This window comes from Trematomus bernacchii, unplaced genomic scaffold (assembly GCF_902827165.1).
Source record: "Trematomus bernacchii unplaced genomic scaffold, fTreBer1.1, whole genome shotgun sequence".
In the NCBI taxonomy this organism is placed as follows: domain Eukaryota; kingdom Metazoa; phylum Chordata; class Actinopteri; order Perciformes; family Nototheniidae; genus Trematomus; species Trematomus bernacchii.
In genome coordinates, this window is record NW_022988097.1 from 1,484,739 (window position 1) to 1,511,356 (window position 26,618).

Genomic DNA, 26,618 nt, shown 5'->3' on the forward strand with positions numbered 1-26,618 from the left:
ATTATGAGTCAAATATATGCAAATATCTTTGGGTCAAAATAATTTGATTCACTATTCAAATTGTTTTTCATGATCACACAGCCCTGATAAAGCAAAACACATGGGACTCGCACTGTTTCTCTTCCGATACATTTTAATTACATTTTTTACAAAACAAATTTGAAGACAGATTAAAACGATTAAAACATACATATTTCACTATAAACATTTCAAAGGACTTTAATCAAGTTGTTAACAATTTTATTTGGAGATGTTTATTCTCCCCCTACAGCATTAAATTATAATAATTTAAGAAAACCAATTTATTCAACAAATCATCATCCCTTTATAAATAAATCAAAACATTGACAGTGTCCGTTACTGTTCTGTAGTACCCGGATTCCAGCTAGTTTTGTTCAGATTATTTTAATATGGCTCACGCTGAATGTTCCCGGGGTCCTTATTGGATCCGAGCTTATTCACTGAAAACAATCTCGTTACACATTGTGGAATTCAACTTCAAAACAAACTCAAGAAACATATTAAAATAAAATCTTGACATCTGACAAAAAATCATATCAAAGACCTGAGATGTATGGTTTGTGAAGCTGCAAAACCTTCAGTGAACCTGTTTTGGCATTCATCTGTGTTTTGGAGGTACTGTGTGTGAAATCCTGAGTTGTCTGACGCTACAAAGCTGCACTTTCCCTTTTAAAAAACACCCCGAATGAGATGATATCACAAAACAGCTGATTAGAATCAACACTTTATCACAGAAATCGTACTGCACATGGCTTAGGCAAAACGATTTCATCAATAGACAAACAATCATAATCTTTTAAATCTACTCTTGTATTCTGTGCTATAGATCCTCATAGATTTTGTTCTAAATGCTCTGAATCAAGTTCCATTTTAAAGCTACATCACTTCCTGTTGCTGTTGTTCCCAGGGTAACTAAACATGTTGTTTTTGGTCTGAGAGGATCTCTTCATTTGCTTCCCTTTGTGTTTTAACTTCCCTTCATCTTAAAAACCACTTTGGTAGAGCTTGTGTCCACTTTGTCTTTGTTTTACATTTTGATCCCGGAGTACAGCTCGTCTATCTGGGATCTGAAGTACTGTCGCTGCTCGTTCCTCTTCGCCTTCAGTGTGGGAGTGAGCAGGCCGTTCTCGATGGAGAACAGCTCAGTATGGACGTAGATGGACTTCACCTTAAAAGGACACACAAACAAATATTGGCAGGTTTGGTTAAACGGGATAATTGTTAAGACAAAAGTAAACATTTTAAAAAAATACGTGAATAAATGCATGAATAAATAAATAGATTGTTAAGAGTGATGATTACGGCAATTGACAATGAAACATTGTTGGTATCTACATGGCGATAAGGCCCGCCTCCTTGCCAGCGTGTGTAGTTTCAGTGACGCGAGGAAACACAATGATGTCGAAATAAATAAATAATTTAATAGATAGTAAATAATCATTTTAAAAGTATTTTAGATTCATAAAAGTGGCGATTTTGGACTTAAGCCCGCCTTCTTGCCAGCACATCTAGTTTGAGTGACGCAAGTAAACACCAATAATGCCTCCGTCAATCTTGTGCGAGGTGAATCTTCGCCACCTTCAGTTGTTTTTAAACAATAAGCATCAGAGGAACTAAATCGGAATTCCTGTTTGTTTTGTAATGTCAATAACAAATGAAGTTAAGTGAGGCAAAGATGCGGCTTCCGGCACATCCAGATTAAAAAAACATAACACATAAAAAGAAAAGTAATAATAACTTTATTCTAAAGGAAACGTACAAGTTAGTTTATATAAAAATCGGTTTTTAAATGTGCTAATGATTATTTCCAAAATTATTAAATGGTTTATTTTGATTATTTTGTGAAAAATCCTTTAAAAAAAAAAATGCAATTAAGTATGAAAATGTTGAAAATTGTTTTGCTGAGGCTAACAAGTTAATTCAAACGTCCATTTAGGTCAATAACCATTTAAAAATACTGAAATGAAGAAAAGAAGATTTAAATTAAGTTGTGCGATCCATCCTTTGTTTTCTTACAACCTTTCACGTTCAGGCAGACATTGAGAGACAAAAAAACTAAAATAACCTAAACATAATGTTTCAGAAAAGTTTAGAAGAACACTACAAGTCAGTATCGCTACGTAGTGGAACAGTAAGGATATTAAAAGGTGAGTGTTTTACCTGCTCAAAGGACTTGAGGCCTCCTTCCTTCCCAAGTCTCACCATGTCCTCAAAGATGGCTGCCTTTACTTCCTGGACAGACAAGAAAAAAAGAGGCACATTTTATGTCACAAGCTCTTTAAATTAACTCGTTTTCACAAACACTGAATTGCACAAATGTTTAATTGGAGTAGTCTTGTGCTGGTATCTGGATTTCTAAAAATGTATTTTGACCAACACATTATGATTAGCCTTGCTCATCTTTCGAGACCTCTATCTTACAAATATGTCAAATAGAGAAAAAATGAAATACAATTAGAAGACTTTATATTATTTTAAACAGATAAAGATTAAAATATGTTTTCTTTTTTTAAATAAGCCCAAGTAACTGCAATTGTATCTCCTGGTGTTGGCTCTGTTAGGAGAGAAACTCTGGAGGGAACACAGGTAATGTAGCCTTTGCAGACCATTTACATGCACACAAACCTATATAACACACTACAGGAAAGGGGAACCCCAAAAAGCAAAATAGGGCCCCTTTAAAGAGCAACTTGCAGGTTAGAGACCCCAGTGAATAAATGTGTAGGAAAATGATATATACACTAGATTTTCCCAAAAAGATACATAAATATACACTACAGTGACATCTGGCGTTGTTTTTGTAAGACATTTTTACTTCCGCATAAAAAAAGACCACCCGCGTGTGACGTCACATCAGGGAGAGCGGCCGGTCTAACGTATGAATAAACATGGATCACAATGCTACTTTTGACACAGAAGAGGTTGAAAATGTATATTCGTATGCATATGACGGACCACAACCTTATAATTATGAGCCTGCTAGGCGTACAAGAGACCAGGAGCAGCCAAGGATTAGAAGAAATAACGGCCATCGGAGAGAAATGGAGCTGTGGTGTGAGAATCAGTGGAGAACTGGGCAGCTGTCTTGGTGAGTGACCGGCGTTAGCTACAGTTAATGTTAGCTAACGTCGGTCACATCACAACATTGTAAAGTTAGCTATCATATCTCAGGCTATAACTAAAGTAGAATTGATCATATAGTAACGTTACTGGCAGGACTGTTGATACTGATCCATAACAGAAACTAATGCGCAAGTATCAGCCGTATCTCGCGTTACCTAATGCAACTCCACACTACGTCTTACGGTGCCTGTGTACCGGAGGGGAGAGAGAGGAGCGAAGGGGGGGAGGGAGAGAGAGAGAGAGAGGAGCGAAGGGGGGGGAGAGAGATGTAATACGGTTTCCTGATAAAAGTTTTGTTTGATACAGTAGGTGCTTGTGTGGGAAATGCCAGCCCCTCTGGAGAGAGTATGTACTGCAGGGAGGTGGATGCACCTAACACAACGCACCCAGGAACGAAAGCTAGCTCCGGTCCTTTTCCTGTTAGGGAAACTGTGGACTCGATGTCCTGACAGGCTGGAGTTTGTGCAACCTGCACAAACTCCAGCTCACCATGATTAAAAATGATAAATCACAACCGCTCAAACCAACTACCAACTACTACCGTGAATTGGGCAGAGAATGAGTCCGAGAAAGTTGCTCCCCCATGTGACGTAATATGACGCGTTTGACGTATGAAGTAAAAAAAAAAGCAGTTTTTAGTAGCAGAGCTCAAAACGGCTACTTTCCCCTTTGAATTCCTGCCCTTATGTCTCGTAAAACATATGAAATCCTGCATTCACTTTTTTAATTGTAATTTTCAGGCAAGGTTAAGCATAAATGTAGTAAAAAAAAAAAAACTTGCAAGTTGCTCTTTAAGTCTTCATGAATTCCATCTGTATGATTCTGAGCCATATCCAGAGAGGAAAGAATGGGCATGTACTGCCTTGGTCAGGGATCATTGAATTTGTCACACATCTTTGTAGATTGTTTGCGGCTGATTCCTAAGTTTACGAACGGACAAAGTGAGTTGTCAGCAATGCGGTCCACTTTATTCATTGTATTTGTGTAAAGTTATTTGAACTCTTTAGTGTTCTTGTTGTCAATTTATTATAGTCCAGATGGTCTTTCTCCTTTTCTTCCATGTTCAGACGCCCCCTTACCCCCACCCATCACTTTTGTACACACTGTGATCAAAAGTCTTACCGCTCTGCCACAGAGCTCCTGGAAGCTGCCCTCCAGCCCCAGAGTTCTCTTGGTCCAGCCAGACAGGAAGTCAGGGTCAGGAACCACCACAGCTACCAGACACGCCTTCAAAAGAAACACAATGCATAGCAGTTAAAAGCAGCAGAGACCTTTGGGACTTCATAATGCACTCATCCCGCTGAAGCGGACTCATGTCAGAAGGAATCAGGAGACAATCTGTGTTGGGGAGGCAGACACCCTCTTCACTTTTAAGAGCAGGCTTAAGACTTATTGACAAAGCTTTTAGGGTTGGCTCAGGCTTACCTTGATGTGTCCTCTAGTTATGCTGTTATAGGCTTAAGCTGCGTTCACATAACAGGCGGTAAAACAGCTCTGGGCTGACATTGCCGTTTGGTTTCTATGGGGAGATGGAGGGGCCATCGACTAGGCGAAAGTGCTACCCTCGCACACCGCCCAAAATTGTCTCTCAACGCTCGCTTCAAGTTCAAATGACTTCTACTTTGACCTCGATTGTCGCTGACACCCGCTGCGCAACCAATTAAATGACAGCTGTGCTAAGCTAGCAGGGGGAGGTAACCATAGAAGGAAAACTAGGGCTGGCTCAGCAAACCATGAACAAGCCCCTAGCTATGCTGCTATCGGCTAAGATGTTTCTCTTTCTCTGTATGTACATAACTGCATGTTATTAACTCAGAATCCAGGGGCATTATCCCCTACGGATTTGGATTCATTTTTTTCCACATTATCGTTTTTGTCAATCTGTCTTTGTTATCATTTTGTCATGTTTTTAAATCCATACAGACGACATATATTCCAACTATTTCCCTTTTGGGAGAGGGATCCCTCCTATGTTGCTCTTCCTGAGGTTTTTCCATTTTGAGATGTCTTTCCAGGGTGTGATGCTGTGTAAACACTGTAACGCCCCCAGAGAGAAATGTGTATTTTGTGATATTGGGATGTAAAAATAACATTTGATTGATTGAGCCGAGGATTTTGCTAATGGCAGTATAACAGGTAATAACACTGCAGCATGTCCTCCACCTACCTGCAGACTGTCTCCGTGCACGAACACCTGTGCCACTGCATCGCTCCTCATGTACACATTCTCTATCTTCTCAGGAGCGATGTACTCCCCCTGGGCCAGCTTAAAGATGTGCTTCTTCCTGTCCACGATCTTCAGCGTGCCATTCTGTCAACACACACAAGGACATCTGATCAAACGTCTGCAGGCTGTTAGAGACACAGAAGTTTGAGGTTGAATTCAAACTGTGTTACTGAACCTACAGGAAGCCATTTTCCAACGTCTCCGGTGTGCAGCCATCCATCTGCATCGATAGCCTCTGCCGTCTTCTCTGGGTCCTTCAGGTAGCCCTGGAACACGTTAGGGCCCTTCACACACACCTAGAAACAAGCACAAACTTATACATTAACTACTTTATCATAAAATATAATAAAAGACAGAGTTGTTGTCTTTTTGTTTCACCTCTCCCTCCCCGTTTACAGCCAAGTAGTTCATCTCAGACACATCCACCAGTTTGAGGGAGTTACAGGGCAGAGGAGCTCCAACGTGACCTGCAGGGCAATGTTACATAGTTATGTATTAAGGTTAAGGTTAAGTTATTGATAACTCAGATATCAATTCATCTTTTACAGTGCTACGTCATACACACAAAGGCAAGTAAAGCAGCCCTCTTATTCATGGTGTTGGTTTCAATAACATCAACTATGACTGAAAATGTTATTCAACCACTTTTCTTCCACCACTAAAACAGAAAAAATGTATTACTTTAAAATAAAAGCAGTATTTCTCTTTTGTTAACAGAAAAGAAGGAGTTTAATATGATTGACAATTGGTGAAGTCCTAATCAGAACAAGCTAAGATGAGAACAAAGAAACATATTTAGGCAAGACTAGCTTGAATAAGAATGTGAAAAATAGTTTGTTGACTAAAACTGTTTTCATTGACTAAAACTAAAATATTCACGCTTTTCTTTGACTAAGATAATAACAAAATACCCAGACTTTGAGTCAAATAAAACTTGATAACAGTTTGACATAATAGGATCAAAATAATGACATTTAAAACTGGACTGAGACTTAATAAAAACAGCTAACTAAATGTACACGTGTTATTCATTACCTGCATTGTACTCCCCGGGCATGGTCAAGGTGCATCCAGCAGTACACTCTGTCTGTCCATAGCCTTCATAGAGCTGAGACAGACAGGAACAAAACATGATTATTACATTGAAAAAATCTAATTAAAATAATAACAATAATAATGTTTTTGTATTATTATTATTTAAAAAAATTATACAAAATTAATTATGTAATGAATACTATACAAAACACAATTATGTTATTATTGTTAATATCATTATTTTTTTTATCATTACTGCTTATGCTGTACAAACACATGATTATGTTTTTATCATTATCATGTTACTACTACTACTACACACATGATTATGTTATTATTATTATTATTATTATTACTACGACTGTTATACACACACATGATTATTACTACTATTCCTACTGTGGCAGCTGCTACACAAACACATGATTATGTTATGTCAAACAGACTGGAATATAGAAAAGGAAATGTCATGAAACGTAATGATTTAATAGTTAACTTCAGATTGTTTTATATTACCTGGGTATTCTACAGAATTCCAGGACATGTGATGTGATATAAAGAGACGGAACTATGTAGAACACAGTGAGCTGGTGTTTATTACCTGGCAGCCTATAGCAGCTCTGAGGAAGGTGAGGACCGTGGGGGAGATGGGAGCAGCTCCTGTCAGCATGAGACGCACACGGCCTCCGAGGCTGGCCTGTAGGGGGCAGCACAACACAAAAGACAACATCAACAACCGCACATCATGTCTACCCCCCTCACTGCTTAAAATCTCTGATTTACTTTCGTTAACGTATATAGATCACTTTGAAATTAATGCAATGCCTTATAATACCTGACTGTCTTTTGGGGAGAAACTTTTATTTGGTTGTTTGGGTTATTGTCACCCCCAAATTGTTTGTGTAACCATTTACTGACAAACATTTTAATAGAAGATGTTGCTAAAACATATGGCCAAAAACAAAATCATTGGGGGTCTTTCAAGCTTTAGGTCAAATAAAAGTTACTACTTTACTTCAAAAGGCAAAAAGACAGCTGGAGTTGTCTGAGCCTTTTTATGCACATTAAAATAACTGTTCCACGGAAATAAAGGAATTTTGCCTGTCAACGAACCCTAGTGAAACACATTACTGGACACATAGCACTGAGCTCTACAGGGAGGTTCAGAGTTGTGCCTGGGCTGCTCTGTACCTGAACCTTCCCAAAGATGAGTCGATCCCAGATGCTGTCTCTCCTCACGATGCCTCTCTTGATCTCAGACTCCTTCCTCCTGTAGGCGAACCCCAGCAGCCAGCGCTTCAGGGAGGTGTTAGCCTGCCCGAAGATCTACACACAAACACACACAACATTACTATTATCATCTTTAATGTTTGGCAGCATTTAACTATAAAGCAAATAATCTGTGTGTGTGTGTGTCCTCCAGCTATTTAAATAACTGTTCATCTGATCTATGGGTGTATTACGGTAGACACCCATTGATTCTATACACAACTCTATATTTTTCACAAATAAACACCTCCATAACTCTGTAGCTGTTATGCGGCCCCTGAGAGTTGCTTTCCTCACATTTTATTTCCAGTGAATGTATTTCACCAATTTTGCTGTAACTTTGGTGTGTTATTCAACCATGTCATGACAGGACATGAGTAGGACTTTTCCCTTCCCTGTAGTGTATTCTACAGGTTTTTGTGCATTTAAAGGGTCTGCAAAATCCCTGTGTTCCCTCCAGATGGAGTTTCTCTCCGTCACACATAAGAAACAGCTCCATTGGATTCCTTTGTTTACTCCTGCGACAGAGTGACATCACTATATAACACTCGCACTTCTTTTGGATAGCGCTCCGACACATTGTACGTGATAGTCTAAAGGGCGGGACATCTCTAAGCGGTTGACCAATCACAACAGAGCCGGCCTGCTAACCAATCAGAGCAGACTGGGCTCTGGTTTCAGACAGAGGGTGAAAAGAGGTGCTGCAGCACAGACAGTATGAGAAAAATAAAGAGCTTTTTGAACATTAAAGCATGGAGACATGTCACAGTAGAGACACTACATACTGATATACACCTGAACATGAGAATAATAGGGCCCCTTTAATATGAGCAGGATCAGGAGAAACTGCAGTGCCTCAACTCCTTTTAAGACCCCATTTACACGGGAACGTTTGCGTTTACGCACCGAATTCGTTTTCAAAAAAGTCTTCCGTTCACACGCATTCGGCTCATTTAACGTGTCCATTCACACGAGACCACTGGAGACGCTGTAGTACATATGCTGGGCCTGTAAGTGGCACTGTACTTTCGCCACAAAATACACCAAAAGCAGCGAAGAAGACCCCCGAGCATGGTTGCCATGGTTGCCCTTCTGTTTATGCCCCGCGGTGGATTTAGCAACATGTAGTTCATGTAATTCTCCATGTCCACTTGTTGCTGATGGTTGTGGTAGAGGAGCTGTAGATTGTGCAGTAACATCTGTAGCATGGTCAGTAGCAGTAGCAGTAGCCACTGACAGTAGCTACTGACATTAGCTACTGCTACTGCTACAGCAGTGAGCAGCAGAGGTGGGGAGAGGCGGGGCTATGGCTCATCGTTATCAGGAAAATGATCGTATAGGACGTACACACGGAGCCGTTTGCCCCCCCAGAGCGTTCCGGTTGCAGATCTATCCACCTTGGGACCCGTTATCGTTTGCGGGGTCCGTTTCCGCGTTTCCGTTACGGCCTCGTGTGAACGAACGGGCTAAACGAAAGAGAAAAGTTGAGGATACAACCGTTTGCGTTATCGTGTAAACAGCACATAAGTGGCTATTCATCACCGTTTTGCCCACCTACCTTATCATACATTCTGTTGAGGAGTCGGGGCACCACAGGGAACACAGTGGGCTTCAGTGTGTTCAGGTCATCTGACAGCAGACGGATATCTCCCTGGAAAAAGCCGATCCTGGCTCCGTGCACTATCATCACTCCCTGCCAGCAATTTATTAAAGATACAGAAGGGAAAAGTTAAAAGTCACCATAAAGTAAAAGAAAAAAGAAAGGGACACAAACACAGAAATATTTAACAAAGGGTGACTATAGGAACTAAGGGAAAATACAATACCTGGACTACTCTCTCGAACATATGAGCCAGGGGCAGGAAGGAAATATGGACATCACTGCGAGAAAACGGAGCACACACCTAAACACACACACAGGAATACAGACACACACACACAGCAGGGGATGGGACAGACGGACAGGGAAACACACCAACACACAGACAGGAAGGAGAGCAGTCAGTGTTCATGTTTGTACCTCCACCACTCTCTCAAACATGTGGGCCAGAGGCAGAAAAGACAGCAGGACATCCTCTGAGGTGGTCTGAGCGTTAGACTGGAGAAAAGAGGGAAGAGGTTATAGCGGTCCTCGCTCTGCAAACTAAGACTTATAACCTTTATCATTAGTTCTTCCTTTTGAATCTGATGGTGGCACTGCTGGATCCTGAATCTACTGAGGGTTGAAAAGGGTTGATACAACGGGCGGGACAAAGACATCAGGCCTCAGTTAAATCTGCCAATGAACAACATTTTACACGGACCATTATCTCCAAAATATAACTTCATGTTTTAAATTGTAGATTTGATATACTGTTTTCTCCTTTGCTTTACTCCTCAGTAACTCTGTTGTAGTACAGGAGAAAGATCAGCATTGTTAGTTATTAGGTTAGTTAGTTATAATAAGGCAGAAAATAAATGGGAAGGAGGATGTACAAGAGAAAACAGTCAGAGAAGGACATAATGAGATATGGGATTAAAGAACACACGGCAGAGGTATACGAGTAATGGACGAGGTAGAGGAGAAGCTATGGAGAAAATAGGAGGTTCATGAGAAATACAGTCAAAGTAGAGAAGAACAGAATGAAGTAGGAGAGGAAAGGAGGTATACAAAGAAATTAAGTAAGGGGGGAAAGGAGGATGTAAAAAAAGAAAAGGGAGGTAGAGGAGAAAAGGAGGAGGTAGAGAAGGAATGGAGGAGGAAGGAGAAGAAAAAACTAAGTAGAGAAGGAAAGAAGGAGGTAGGGTAGGAAAGGAGGTACATGAGAAAATAATGCAGAGAAGCTACAAATTAGGTAGAGAAGGAATGCAGGAACTAGGGGAGGGAAAGAGGAGGGAGAGAAGGATAACAGAATAGTAATGGATGATATCACATCAGCGCCTCACCTCTGTCGTTTTGATGAAGGCCGAGCAGTTGGACACGACATTCCTGTGAGTCAACATTGCTCCCTTTGGGTTTCCTGGAGACACACACACACACACACACACACACACACACACACACACACACACACACACACACACACACACACACACACACACACACACACACACACACACACACACACACACACACACACACACACACACACACACACACACACACACACACACACACACACACACACACACACACACACACACACACACACACACACACACACACACACACACACACACACACACACTTTAGAGATCACTGTCAGTGTATGTGGACAGTAGGATTTCAGGCAGTCATGGATATTACATTGGGTGTGTGTGTGTGTGTGTGTGTGTGTCACCTGTTGTTCCACTGGTGAAGCAGATGAGAGCCATGTCCTCAGGTCGTGGAGGCTGCAGGGAGAGCACACACAGTGGGTCAAACAGGGCCCCATGATAACACACAACATCATCGTCATCATAAGTATTCACTGCTGATTGGTCATCTACAGGACAGTGTACTCACCATTGGTTGGCGATGGTTAGCCTTTCCAGTAACCTGAGCAACAGGAGAAAAAACCCATCAATGAAGCAATTGTTGAAGGAATAAAGTGACAGAAAGAAACGAGTGAAAAAAAACCACTACAATAATAATGAAAATCTAAATCTAACTAAAATAGGGACAACAGAACAAGAAAACAAGCAAGAATACAATGAATTAAGTTCATTTAAATGAGAAATTGTATTACACAAAAGGAAGTTAGCACGTAACAAGACCAAAAGGACCAAAAAAGATAAAACTACAATGACACAGAAAAAAGGCAGAAACCAAAAATATCTAGAAAAAAAGACAGACAGGGGAAGTAAACTAAAATAATGTCCAAACAACAACATAAAAGAGAACATTTTTCATAAATCAATAATTGAATACTTAGAAGGAATAAAGAGTGAGCTGTCTGCTGACCTCCATCTCCTGCAGGCTGATGATGTGGACCCCCGCCTGCTGGCCCCTGCTGACCAGATCAGCGCTGGGGGCCCCCATCAGGACGATGGTCTTCACTGAGTGGGTCCTGTCCTTCACACAGTCCAGCACCAGCTCCACTTTCTCTGCCACGTCACACACTACGGTCGAGATGGAAGCTACCACACACACACACACACACACACACACCCACACACACACCCACACACACACACACACACACACACACACACACACACACACACACACACACACACACACCACACACACACCACACACACACACACACACACACACACACACACACACACACACACACACACACACACACACACACACACACACACACACACACACTACTTCTTGGCCTTCACGAACAGAATGAAACTAAAAGAGCTACGTACAGAAAAAGACTCAAAATAATCACAAAGCAACTACAGAGAGACGAAGAAATACTACAAAGACGACTTTAAAGAGTTAAAAAGACAAAATTGAATTAAAAATATTCATGACGACATCAGAAGTTATGGTAAGAATGTGAAATAATAAATAAAGATGTATACTAACATTATATTTTTAAATTGTATTTATAAAAACATAACAAGTTAAAGTAAGTATGTGCAATAAATAGATCAAATACAAATACATTTATTTAAAAAGAAGCCAGGACAAATATTTATACAGTATAAGACACAGTAAGTTAAAGTAAAATGTCCAATAAAAGACCAAATGAAGTATAATACAAATATATTTATAACCGTTAAAGTTAGAATAAGAATGTGCAATAAAAAGATAAAAGAAAAAATGAAGATATTTATATAAACATAAGAAGAGAAAAGCCAAATAAAATATAACATAAAATAGAAAAATAATATTTGTATAAACATAAGAAATTAGGGTAAAATGTGCACATTGGACTACAATATATAAAAGGCACTTTAGATTACAAACAGTGGTCTAATAGCAATAAAGTGTATGTATGTATCTTACCTTTGTCTATGATGTAGAGGATGGCTTCTGTGCCCAGTGTGTCGTACAGAGGGACCGACACCAGAGAATAGGTGTAACACGCCAGCTCACTGATGGTCCACTACAACATAAGACATAGACTGTATGCACTGAGTGGTGAATGCAGTAATTATCAGATGTTTGATATCATAAATACTTTACTATGTTAGACTACAGGATACATGTTGTGCTTGATTCTAACAGCCAGACATCACAAAATGTCAATGTGTGTCTGATTGCGAGTTCTACCATACGTCTTCATGAAAAGGTAATGAATGCATAGAGAAAAGAGTTCAAGCATATAAGAACCATAGTTATTTAAAAGTTAATATTAATAATGTTGTCATCCTATTGTACTTCTAGAGTGGTGCAGGGATTACGTGTTTTGTAGGCCGACCTGGAGGTTAGCATCGCAAGGGCTCCCTCGACAAAAAGCTATGGTATTTCCCCACATGTTTTGATAAGCTGACATTTAGACGAGGGAAGTTGTAAAGTGCTAACTCCATTGCGGGGTTTTAGGACTCATTCCTGCACCACTCTATTTGGAGGATAACCAAGCTTTAAAGTGGACCTATCATGCTATATTTAAATGATATATTGTAGGGCCATACATATATAAGGTATATTTATACGTTTCTGTTTTCAAAATACCAAACAGATCATGCATTTTAGCCATGCCTCATTTCGCTCTATGTGCTGTTTGCTGTCTACGGGTCTGATTCTGCTGACCACGCCCCCCTGCAGGAGAGGGGAGACGTGCTCTGATCAGCTGCTGGGCTGTCAGAAGAGGGGGAGAAAAAGAGATCTCCGTCCTCCGTGTTTTATTATATAGAGTCATTTGTTTTAAAGCTCAATAAATAACAAAGAAGACCTTTGACCGGCACTTTTCTAATTTTGTCCGGAAGATTTAAACTTTAACGGACATCTTGACCGGCGAAACAAACTGAAACTGAAACTCTGCCGCACGGTCCCCTCGTTCTTTGGAAGAGGCGGAGAGGTGGGTGTTTGTCATCTGCTGGTGGACTAACCGGAGAGAATTACAGTGCTTGCCTCGACGGGGAGGGATTGCATTGAATTAAAGCAGCGGGAGCAAACGCTTGCCTCGGGGAGGGAGAAAAAAAGCCACAGCGGAGAATAAACAGAAGGGTAACCATGGTAACTATGGGCGGGAAGTCTTCTTCGCTGCTTTTGTGGCAGACTACAGCGCCACTTACAGGTACTACAGCGTCTCCAGCGCTTTCGAACGGCAATGGCCGTGGCTGTCTCCTCCTGATTGGTGGAGTTGGCCCAATAGCCGTAGCGCCACCGTCCTGACGTCAGGACAGTGTTCAAATCTGGATCAGTTTTTATCAGATCCGTTGCAGCCCCTTTTTTAGAGATTTGGGTATGGAGAAAAATAGAGAGGGTTGTGTTTTCTGACACTTGGTGAGTTCCCTGGAACACCGGGGACACATATTCATGTAGAAAAGACGTACAAAAGTGCATTTTGCATGATAGGTCCCCTTTAAGTTCTGGAACCACAGTTCCCCTAATGCTTTGAAAGATGTACCCAGGATATAAAACGATACTATGGGTTCAGTGACTTACGCTGTGGCCTAGAAATATTTGTTTGCTTCTAATTTTAATATCTTGGCAAAATAGCACTGAAAAGTATGCTAAATGAGTGTTCAGCAGTTCTTGTTTGTTGACTTCCTTTGAGACTATTGAAAAAGAAAATAGTTTTCTGATGTCTTAAAGGACATTTTGAAGATTATTCGCAATAGAGTGGTACGTTTACTGGTCTCATTAAGTCACTCTTTAGTAACTGATGTTTTTTAGGACACAGAGAAGCTTCAGACATGCATCAGTGGGGACTTTACAGACACATTGTTTGTAGAACAAAATGTGAAAATTCCTTTAGCTTGTGTTAACCACAGACCTTGATAAGACATCTATCCAAAAACACTTTCAAAAAACATTTGAGGTGAGACGAGGGAACCAGGAGTGCTAGAAGGCTACTGTAACTCACTTCCGGGTTTTAACATTCCTGCAGCAATCTTATAGACATCTGGAATAATGATGACCTGGGAAAACGTAAGTCACACTGAAACTAAAAATATACACGAGTGTCTATGTGTCGGACCATGTTACCGAGGTTACTGAGTCATGACTCAGAGAAGGAGTGTGCTTTTGATGCAAATGAGCTGCCCTTTAAACAGGCCCTTAGGGTACAGTCTGTACCTCGGGTCTGTTCTGAGAGAAGATGCCAATGTGGGGGTCTGTCGTCTTGGAGTGTCCTTTGTGAAGAAACGCGGATCCCAAATTCTCTGATCGCTCCATTACCTAAAACAAGGAAACACACACACACACACACGTCAAATTGAATTGGCTGCCGGTTTTACAACAGTTGTTCACTCAGGTGGTGCTGGAATGTTCCATTAATATTTTACAATGTTAATGAGTCAAGTAAAATGTATGTTTGACCAGAAATAACAGAAAACAAGCTCCTTACTGTTCAACAAATTATGATAGCAATCTAGTACTGTCAAAGGAAACACATTTTAAATATGTTAAAGTCACTTTAAAGTCACCATCACCTCATAGAAATACTACAAATATTAAGATGTTAATTAGATGTATTAACAACACGAAATAAAAAAAAACATTTATATAAACAAAGATTTAAGTAAAAATGTTTAATAAAACAAATAATAAAGAATAAAATAGGATACGCATTTTAAATGTTATAGTCATTTTTAGGTCACCAAAAGCTCATAGAAATAGATGATGTATTGCATATTATAATGACCTTTTCTATTATAGTGTTCCATTAAATCAATGGAGAGTTGGTTATGAGGTGACATGTAACTGACTATAGAGTTGAATATGGAGCCTACAAAAATTCACTGGGAAAAATATAGATGTTTTTCTTTTGAAATAAACTAAATCTATGAAGTATTAAAAACCCTGCCTTGTGAGGGTCAAACAAAAAACCCACTAGATCCTACATATACAATAATGCCATTCAATAGCATTTACCACACAACTCTTAAGAAACTAAATATAAATACCTGCAGGTTATATTTGCACACCTAGCCACTAGCTTTAACCCCCCCCCCCCCCCCCCGACTGTGTGTCATCACTGTTTGTTAGCCTGCACCCTTTACAGCTTTAATGTTTTACGAGCTGAGCTGCTCACGGTGACTCTGACCTCTCTGTAGGAGATCCACTCATACGGCTGTTTGGGTTTCCTGGAGCCCAGGAATGGGCCGTTATCTGGAGAGACAGAGGGGGGGGGGGGTTTGTATATATTAAAACACCCTCTTATCACACATGCATGCTGTACTCTCCTGCTGCTGACACAAACGGAAAAACATGCGACACTACAATGTTGATAGTGGTGGCACTGTAAGGTCAACATAGAACAACAGCATCATCAAACGCAATCCAACTCTCTCATTTCAGGGGAGAGAGTTGGAAAACCTCTAAATAACCATTTATTTCGGATGAAGATATCCCGGACCTTGCATCTCTTGTGCAAGCAATTACTGAACTCTTTATTAAGTGTTTATTACTTGTCGAATAGAACCGAAAGTCTCAACTTTATTATTTGTGTCATTTGGATTGTCTATGTTGTGATTTTATTGTCAATTTTGTTGTATCTATTAGTGATGTTACGTATTGCGCCGAGGCTTCGGAGCGTGTGTCGAGTAATCCCCGAAGCTTTGTGTGAAGCTTGTATCGAGGCTTGTATAGTTTTGGGCCAGTGACGTCACCGATGACAAACGAAGCCTCGCTGCCCCTCAATACCACGTGACTGCTTCAGAAAGTGCTTTAGATCGGTTGAACCACAACGCTCATATTACCCATGGATGTATAAGAACGATGTTACCCCTCCTGTACCCGGGCCCGGCGGTGACACTATGGAATTAAGAGAGCTCAGACCCTCACTTATATAGAGGTCGGAACATGTCATAAGTATAAATAAATAAAAGCATAAATAAATGAATAAATACAGGAATAAGTAGTATACAGTGTTTCCAGTCAGAATCAGTGTGTGTGCTGCGGCTCAGCTGGAAAGCAGTTGACTCACAACCGCAGGGTCATGATATATACACGCTCAAACATATTATTTGCACACTGATTAATCTCAACCGCTGTCACCAGCATAAACCCTTTCGGCGCCCTCGCTAACCCCCCTATCTTTTCAGGTGGAGCCGAGGACCCGACCAGCATCTGCCAGACGACATTCCAATTAATACGGTTTAATCATTTAATAAATACTACCTCAATAATTAGTATAAATTGTGCAAATATGCAATGCCAAACTGTACTGTGCAATCACGCTAATAAAGTGCAAACTGTTCACTACTAAAGTGCTGAGTGACATTATTTCTGTGCAAAGGGAAGTTGTTATATAAAGTGCAAACCCACATGTGCAATATTACAAGGCCCGAAGCCGTCAGTCCATAGTAACAAAGTTACCTTCGTTACAGTACGTCTGCTGATCTTTACGGTGGCCTACAGGGGCAAGCGCGTTACAATGGCCCATAACACTTCATTAGGAGAAATGCGCTGCAGTTTCAAAAACAATGCAAATATAAAAGCACAAATGTGCCAAATCACATGCAAATGAGGAAACAATCTTCACCAACCTGACAAAACATGTGCAGCGTTTTGTCAGTATATTTGCAATGACTAGGTTAGCGTGCTAGATGACAGCAGATATGCAATAATATCGGAAGAAATCTTGTGATCACATTGTTCAAATAAGCTAATAAAACGTACATTTGAAGTTTTCAGTGACAGTTGGCCAACATTATTATCCCTGTAAACAAGCGCTCCGGTCCCAGCTGTGTGCGTCACTTTTTAGAGTCCCCGTTTCCATTGAGTTTTGAGCTTCCTGCAGCGTTACGTTTATGCAGCACTTTTAGTCAATCCTGCCCATGTGTTGTCAAGTTGGTGAAGTTCTCCATTTGCATATTTTGGCACAATTGTGTTTTTACATTTTTTTTAAATGTGTAAGTGCAGCACGTGTTTTGGGCCGGTGTAGCGTGTTGGCACATGTCGGCTACCGTAGAACCTACTCCCCTTGCTCTCCCCAAGAGCAACATTTATTCCCCATTATAGCAAGGCAGACAGATTGTCAAACTATCAAAAATGAATTAATATATTTATGTGTTTGTGACTTACTGGAGACTCTGACGCCTCTGAGGAAGCACTCGTACATTGTTGTGGCGTCGTCGTAGAAGTGTGTGATGTTAGCGTCTCCTTTCAGCAGCACTGATCGGCGTGCCAACTCTCCGCCCTGATCAAATCAAATCAAATCAAGTTTTATTTATAAAGCACATTTAAAAGCGATTTTTGGTCGAGCCAAAGTGCTGTACATGTAATATTAAATAAACAATAAATTACAACAGATATATATAAAAAAAAAAAATTTTAAAACACAAGGAAAAGTCAGGAGTCGTGCTCCGCTCTAACTAGAAAGCCAGAGAGAAGAAGTGTGTTTTTAGAGTAGATTTAAAAACCCCTAGGGTCTGGGCCGACCTCACATGGAGGGGCAGAGTGTTCCAGAGCCTAGGGCCAGCTGCTGCGAAGGCTCGGTGCTCTCGGGTTTTAAGCCTGGTCTTGGGCACTACCAGCAGCAGCTGGTCAGCAGACCTTAAAGCTCTTGTTGGGGTGTAGCGCTGGAGGAGTTCAGCTATATAGGCCGGAGCCAGCCCATTTAGGGCTTTAAAAACAAATAAAAGGATTTTAAAATCAATTCTGAACCGAACTGGAAGCCAGTGTAGTGAGGCCAGAATTGGGGTGATGTGGTCACGCTTTTTGTGGCCAGTCAGCCAACGTGCAGCTGCGTTTTGGACTAGCTGCAGGCGTTTAATTGAGGCCTGGTCCATACCCACATACAGAGCGTTACAATAGTCCAGTCTTGAGGTTACAAAGGCGTTAATAACCCTTTCTAAGTCTTTAAAAGATAAATACGACTTGGTTTTGGCCAATAGTCTTATTTTAAAAAAGCAGGATTTGACTACGGTGCTGATCTGCTTGTCGAATTTAAAAGTGCTGGTGAAGGTCACTCCAAGGTTCATGACCGAGGGGAGGATGTTTTTATTGAGAGAGCCCAGAATATCAACCGGAGAGGCTGGAGGTTGGGGTCCAAAAAAGATGACCTCAGTCTTGCTCTCGTTGAGGTTGAGAAAGTTTTTGCTCAGCCAGGATTTTATCTCTGCTAAGCAGTCCATCAACTGCTGTAGTGAGTGTTTGACATTTGCTTTGAGAGGCAGATATATCTGATAAAACAAATCAATATAATCTAAGATTGATCCAACAGATATTTATTTAATCATTCATTCAAACATCAGTTATAGTCTCTTAATTATCGCTTGGAAATATCATTCACATAAAGTTTCAATTCTTTTAGTGTTGTTATTACAGTTTAGTGCAGTGTCAGATTGTTTCCCAATAGAGTGGTGCAGGAATGAGTCCTAAAACCAGGACATTAGTTATTTGTTTCGCACTTCTGCTTTCCTCGTCTAAAAGTCAAGGTTTTGTTCAGATTCCTGAAATAAGGTCTGCACAAGAAAATAAATGTTCACCTTTTGTTCTACGACATAAAATACGTCAGTAAACACCCTACTGGTGAATGTCTGAGCTTCTATGTGTCATAAAAGCAGTGGTTGTTTGCTAGTGACTAAATGGCTAGTTGGGGGGGGGTCTCTGTCACTGTCGAAGCTTCTATCGCTGTCGCCTGACCTGATGTGTTGCACCAGATGCTTCTTTGGGAGTAAAATATAGGTTACAACAAAACTTGACTTCCTCTGTGATCTGCCGACGGACCAATCATTGTGAAACAATGGCAGCTTGTCCTGCCTTTGCACTTACATTAATAATTAACACCTGGTCCAGTTGGTTTTGAACCAGTTTTTTTATACTGGTTTTCTTGGGGCTTTTGTCTGTTCAAAGCGAGAGCACTTATATAAGTATATGTACAGTGTACAATCCAAACACTTCAGTCAGGGTTGTTCCTGTGTTTGAATGTTGCTACATTTAGAGCAACAGTCCTTTACTGAACCACCGGATGTACAGCGTAATACCTTCGTCAATCTTCATACATTTGATTTCAACAGTATTTTTCAGTGGTTTCATTAGCTGTCACAGTATGTATACATCACTGTCCTACATCTGCACTTATAGGAAAGCTTGCTCTTTTATTTAAAGTAGTACGTTAGTCAGAAGGAGTCTGACATTTTTCTTGCATCAATGCAGCTCCATATGAAACATAAACAATGGTAAATATATAAAGAGTACATATTAACCTCATTTTGAGGTTCATATTTGTATTTTGTGCCTCTACTGTGACATGTTTACATACTTTAAGGATCAAAAAGAAACTCCCCCAGAGGGAACTTTGGGATTTTAGCCTTTGCAGACCATTAACATGCACAAAAACCTACAAGCACACTGCAAGAAAGGGAAAACCTCAAATGCATAATAGGGCCTTTTTAAGACAAGAAACAATGGAACAGAAATTGAACATAACATTTGAATTGCTGAAGACAAGATCTTTAATCTGGGATTAACCTCAGTTTTACATTTTTGGATTGGCTGGTGCACGAAAGAGTGCTCAACTCTAACCTTATTAAATGGTGGGACCCTGTGTCTTTGGTGGACCCTGTGATTTAATGGTAACAATTCATATTCACTTTTCAGGTCGTGGTTGGGGGCAGAAACAGAGGGTTGACCTACAAACTGAGCAGATTGATGCAATTTGGACCTAAAAGAAGTGGCCAGAGATTTGTGTTTCTTCTATATATTTGAACCTACAACCCGATCTGAAACCCACCTGAACCTCCACGGACTGCATGCGGAGGTCGCACACTGGCGGGAGGGCTTTGGGCCGGGTTGCCAGGTAGTATGTTGTCGCGGCAGCCACCGCCCCCACGCTGACCAGCACGGGGGCGGAGACGCTCTGGATGTACTGGCTGACATCATCCAGATCTGGTATCTTCAGCTTCCGCAGGAACTCCTGTCCCAGCATGGTGAGGTAAAAGTGTGTGTGTGGAGTGGTAGTGATAACACAGAGCTCTGGTTGAGGTGAGGTAAAGAGTGTGTGTGGTGGGCAGCAGGCCAGGAGGGGACCTGAGGAGAGGGAGAGAAGGCCGGTCATTCATTTGTTTAAATTAAATCTAGGATCTAGGATATTTGGACTTATTGCACCATCAGCAGCTAAAAGCCCCCCAAACTGTGAATTCAGAATTCATATATTTGTTAATGCTGATACACCACTGCAAATATTGTGATAAACACATCTTTACATATTTATTGTTGTTAGATATTGAACAGTGTGCATATTTTATCTTCAACTGCTTATGTATATCTAAATAGTGGTATTCCATTTTTACCCTTTTTAACTTTAACTTCTTATGTTTATATAAATAATAATAACAATAATAATACTAAATAATAAAAGTAATAAAATTACAAAATTACAAAATTACATTTATAAAGCGCTTTTCCTGGTGCTCAAAGCGCTTACAAGCAAGTAAAACTAAAATAAATAAATACTTACTTATCAAAATGTTAAATATTTTATTGCACTTTTTCCTTTAATGTCTTAAATATTGTTATGTTATTGTATTCTGAAAAGGAGCAACTGTCACAATATTTCCCCCGGGATACATTAAGTATTCTGATTTGATCTATACATTTTTAGGTGTGTTACTTTTAACCACCAAGCGAGCACAGCCCTAATTCAATTATTAAGCATACGTGCAGTGGTTTCCTCAGTGTTAAGAAATAAGATATACAGTGGCACCTCCGTTGATATTACTTCAAAATGAAAATGGAACATTTCTATGATTTTTGAAATGACCTTGCTAACGTGCTCATTGGAACAATGCTAACACAATGTTATTTAGCAAGTCATATCCAACAGGTACATCTGCTTATTTCAAGCTGCTAGCTGCATGCTAATTTGTGATAATCAGCTGTAATCACAGAGAACAGCTAAGGTTTAAGGGAACCTCATTATTTTGGAGGTATTACGTCACATTTTGATCTTGTTCACTTCGCTATTGGAATGGCTATTCAAATCATTTCAGGTTTAGCTGCAGATGTTTAACGATATCCTTTTTGATAAAACTGTCGCCAACCCAACACAATGGATACAGTTTACATTGGAATTACCCTCTTCGGAATAGAGTGGTCAAATTATCATTTAAAGTCAATGAAAAGTTGGTTTGAAGTTAAAGTAAAAAAAAAAACATGCTTTTGGAATTATTGTATTGGTATTATTATAAACAATTAAAGACTCAAGCTGATTCGCTCCATCAGGAGTGTGTGGTTTGATTTCAAATCTTGTGACAATAAGTATGGAACATCTTCTTTTCATTTGTTTTATTGAGCACCCTGTCCCTTTCCAAACCATTGGGAAAAAACTGAAATCGGTCCTATGGAGAAATAGCCAAAACTAGACAGCTGCATTCTTTACATTATAGAATAATTGGCTAATTTGTTTTCCTTTGTTTGGTTAATCGTAAAATGTCTGAAAATACCACCAAAGGCGTGTGTTTGCAGCGTCCTCTCAAGTACGAGTACTTTGTCCTGCAGCTACTACTGTAGAATAATGACGGATGCTCACATTGCAGTAAAATGATATCATATAATTAACACATTCTCTGGGGACGAGTCACGTTCCCAGGGTGTGCGTTGTTTGTTGAACAGGTTGTTCTCCGTGTTGTGACAAAAACACACAGTTGAGATGCGAGAGCTGTTTAAGAATAAACAGATTAGAAACACAGTCTGAACACAGTGTCCATGTGAACCTTGAGGGTGAGGACGACCTTAGGCCCAGATTCCATGGCAACAATACAAACTGAGAGACATCAGTTATCACAGAGGACAGCCTTGATATGACACCAACGTTTGGGAAATCAAATGAATCCAATCAGTTCAGCTTACAAGGGAGCACTCGTCTGGTACTGTCCTCACTCTGATGGGAGGAATGTTCACTGATGGGAAATGTGTACAAAAAGCATTCAGAGACCACTTACATGATCAGAAATGTCTCAGTTGGCAATAGTAATGATGAAGCCTTCTAAAACAGGTCTGGGTGCGTCTCGTCTCATTTGTGTAATTGTTACATAATGTACTAGCAACCGTAAAGTGGTTCACTTATATGAAATCAATTGTCACTATGATAGTAAAGGCTCAAATGTAGAGTAACTGCAGCACATGATTTATATCGTTTGTTTTAAGGCCCATGCTAAAATGAGCTACCAAAAGCTATTGGCCATACCAACACCAGACCAAGTACGAGTGTACGGAACTAAAAAAAGGTGTTTTTTTGCAAATGATTCAAACGTTTCACTTGTAATGGGAAGATAATCTTAAAACTTTTATTGATTTTTCAAGTTTTTCAAACTGATATTGCGCTTTTTGTGATCATTAAATATGAAGAGTCTGGACCGCCAGATAGCTCAGCGGTTAGAGCTGGCGGTCCATATTCAGTGCCTGCTGCTATGTTAGCGGGTTCGCGCCTACCAAACATTTCAGGCAATGTCATCTCATCTGTATCTTAAATAAAAAAGGCACTCAAATAAAAAAAGGCTCTTGATTACATTCTTAAGCCTAGAGTGTTGGGATTGCTTCTAAATCATTTTAAACTATAAGAGAAAGCGACCTCCGCCAAGGCTGCTTCCATAAGGTAAAATAATGCATGTATCTGTCTTGTGCATAAATATATGCTTTAACAAGTTACTGACAAGTAACTTGGCAAGACTTGCCTGGTATGGTATGCATCTATAGGCATAAATAACTGCATACAGACTGTTGACAAGACGACCACATTGTTTCCATCCTCTATGAGTACAATGCAGAGCTATATTCCAGCTCTACTCCTATAGCATTTGGTCCTCACTCACCTGGACAGAAAGCAGCAGGGACGTTGCTGTTGTTTCTGCTGCCAAAGCAACCGGCTCACTCTGCTTTCACGAGGCGGAAGCACGGATACATTCCAGGCACACAACACTCTCAAAGATCTGCTACACGCTGATGTGTAAACTCAGCTAATCTACCAATCAAAGGTCACACCAGCTCCAGGGAGGGCTCTGATTGGCTGGTCGGGACAAGACATGTGGTCTGATTGACTCAATACTATCAATGAACATATCCATTGACAAGATCAATAAGATTAGTAAAAGTGTGAGGACCAATCATTGTGAGATTTGGATATGTTTTATAATTGCTGTTATGTTATACCACAATACAGCATTGTGCCCACCCTGTCCATTCCGCTCTACTGTCTTATTGTAGTTTCTATTCATAGAAATCTTTGACTTAGTGCCTTGATTGAAGTAGTGTCCTTCTCTCTTCACCTTTCCCCCAGTGAGCTGAGGTGGCTGCTGAGATGATTAGAGAGTGAGATTAAAGCTGATCCACTTATCTAGTTCTGCCATTGTTTATTCTCTTATTGTAATGGCTCTGGGTTAAGAGTCCACGAAATGATATCTTGATCCATAAAATGGGCTTTACAATCCTCTTTAAAGTGCATGTTTTGTCTGACCAACTATCCAACACTTTGATTTTGAGTTCATTGTAACAAAAAACAAAGAAGTTTGTTCGATTTCATATTGATATTGTGCTAAACATTTACAATTTCAGAAGTCTTTATTTCACTTTTTGGAATTGCTTGTTTTGTCTAGCTAACTGTCCAAAACTGAAGATAGTCAGTACATTTTAAACAGAAAAAACTGCACATTTATATAAAAAATGCCATACAGAGATACGGACATACTATTAACAAAGTGTGCCATACAGACATACTATTAACAAATATGCCATACGGACTTACTATTAGCCAAATAAAGGCATTATTAATAAGTATTTATATTAGGCAAACACTTTTTGCAATTTCATTCGAAAGGGGGCTCCTTCAAATAGCTTGTTTTGTCTAACTAACCGTCCAAAACTGAAGATATTCAGTCAATTGTAACTTAATGAAAAGTGTTAAACTTATCTTAACTTGATAAACTCAGTGATTAGGTGATAAAGGAAAATATAAGATGAGTTGTCCTGTTGCATTTACTCAAGAGTGCAAGAATGGATTACCAAGCAGGCAAATGATATGCGCCGTATAGCTACCGCCTTTTGAATGGCTTCATATTCAGGGCCTGCGATGTAGAGGGGCTGTGTGTTCAAATGAAGGGTATTTCTTCTTAAGAAATGTGTGGAAATGATCATAAAGTTACTGTGATACTGCAAACCTGAGGTAGGACACTGAATCACTTCACTTATATCTTGATTGTTCAATATTTGTATGTGTCAATTGAATAATGCTCTGAATACATTTTCATGCTAATGTCAATATTTGTTCAGTGGTTTGGCATAACTGTATCTCGATATGGTAAAACCAATAAAGAGTTTGAACTTTGACCAATGAGTCTGGCTGATTACAGTTCATAATTCCTAAAGAAGGTGCAACTCCGTGTAACATGTATCTATCTACCATGACGTGAAATGGAGAAGGTGCAAGATCAATATGTTCCATACTGTATTAATGTATGCACTTCTTTCTGCAATGCATGCCTGAGGTTTTAGTGAAGCACTTGATCCGCTTTCTTCTAGCAGCCTGAGCACCCCGGTGTTTATAACAAGCGCCGCAAGCGATGAAGAGAGGCAGAGAGGCAGAGAGAGAAGGGGCGGGGGCGGGGGGATGGATAACAAGGAACCAATGAAATTAGGGTGGGTTCATGACGGCCAGCCAATCAGAGACCAGTCACCTTTCACCTCAAAACCTGCAATGTGCCACTAAAACCCTGTAGTGATATGTACAGTCTCTCTCTGTCCACCTGCCTAACGTTAATACACAATACTGTTTCTACACAATATTCTTTTACCTTAATACTGCCATACAGGCCACACATGAGAACATATTCAAACTATCCACCAGAATGTAAGTGAACAGTGTCGTTTATGTGCGATAATCTCTCCCGTCGGACTTTAAACTTCAATGAAACATTAAACTTCCCTGTACATTTAACACTCTTGTGCTAACTTTCGGAACACACAACGTTCACTTCTTCCTGCCAAAGTCTACTCCAGCGTAACCTTCTGACAGTAGTGACAGAACTGAAAGGTCATTGTGGCACCGTTACAATGGCAAGTAAAGTCAACCAGGGAGACAACTTGTACAGAGTCCTTAAAAAGTATCTTGAGTACATAGTGAAGTAAATTCAGGGGTCGCGAGCAGCACTTAAAGTTTAAGTTAAACCCTCTTTTCATTGACAACAAACTGACATTACTCTGAGCAGAAGACCCAACCTGACTTTCAATAACATTCAACGCATGTTTCTTATGTTACACGTGTACATTTCTGTAAAACATGTGGTATACACAATTATAAACACATTTTAATTAATAGTATGAATACACTAACATGAAGTAGCTTATTGAGGGACTTCCCACCTGTTAGCAGCTCATCTCCCCGGCTTCTTCTTGTTCCATTCTGACCACGCGCACCTAGACGGTTTAAAAAATATACAATTTCCGGGCCGAATGTTTCAAAATAAAATAAATCCATAACTTTCTCAACAGTAAACTATGAAAGGGCAAAGGGCTACAGTAAACGAGTGTATTTTTAAATAATATTTAATTAGAAATATTCTGAAGTCTACTTAGATACAACTGTTGTCTTCCTAGATTGTCTTTTCATATTGTAGCGATTGTAGTTTGTTTTTAGAACTCTTAATTTTGAAGGGAAAATTGCCTTATTTCCGGTCATAATAAATGTAAAGTAGAGTCGAGCATAGTATAATGTTTAAGAAGGTATCTTTAAAAATACGTATTATATATTTAAAATATAGATTAACTTGTGTTGTGTAATAACGGTAATAACCAGTAATTGAAGGTCATAGTGTTTCCTGTTGACTCTGAGACAGGAAGTCACACTCTGATTTAGAGTGGCTGAGAAGTCATATTTAACCTGGAGGAAACTAACCTTTACACTTTGAAAAG

The 26,618-nt window shown here is 39.9% G+C and overlaps 1 protein-coding gene across 3 annotated transcripts; it reads right to left on the reverse strand.

Annotated features, from left to right (window-relative positions):
• Positions 1 to 122: 122 nt before the first annotated feature.
• Positions 123 to 26,120, reverse strand: LOC117475262 (long-chain-fatty-acid--CoA ligase 1-like). Of its 3 annotated transcripts, none has more exons than XM_034121438.1 (21): positions 26,070 to 26,120; positions 20,449 to 20,744; positions 17,796 to 17,910; positions 15,814 to 15,878; positions 14,844 to 14,945; positions 12,606 to 12,705; positions 11,598 to 11,773; positions 11,160 to 11,192; positions 10,996 to 11,047; positions 10,601 to 10,674; positions 9,502 to 9,579; positions 9,234 to 9,368; positions 7,598 to 7,732; positions 7,008 to 7,103; positions 6,407 to 6,479; positions 5,750 to 5,838; positions 5,551 to 5,667; positions 5,312 to 5,455; positions 4,267 to 4,371; positions 2,182 to 2,253; positions 123 to 1,189 (listed from the first exon to the last, which is right to left on the reverse strand). In XM_034121438.1, the coding sequence occupies exons 2-21, from the start codon at positions 20,641 to 20,643 to the stop codon at positions 1,049 to 1,051; spliced, it is 2,097 nt and encodes a 698-aa protein (XP_033977329.1). In that variant the 5' UTR covers positions 20,644 to 20,744; positions 26,070 to 26,120; the 3' UTR covers positions 123 to 1,048. The 3 variants fall into 3 exon arrangements, with proteins under 3 accessions (XP_033977329.1, XP_033977330.1, XP_033977328.1); XM_034121439.1 differs by having other exon boundaries at positions 26,041 to 26,081; XM_034121437.1 differs by lacking the exon at positions 26,070 to 26,120 and adding an exon at positions 23,528 to 23,642.
• Positions 26,121 to 26,618: the final 498 nt, after the last annotated feature.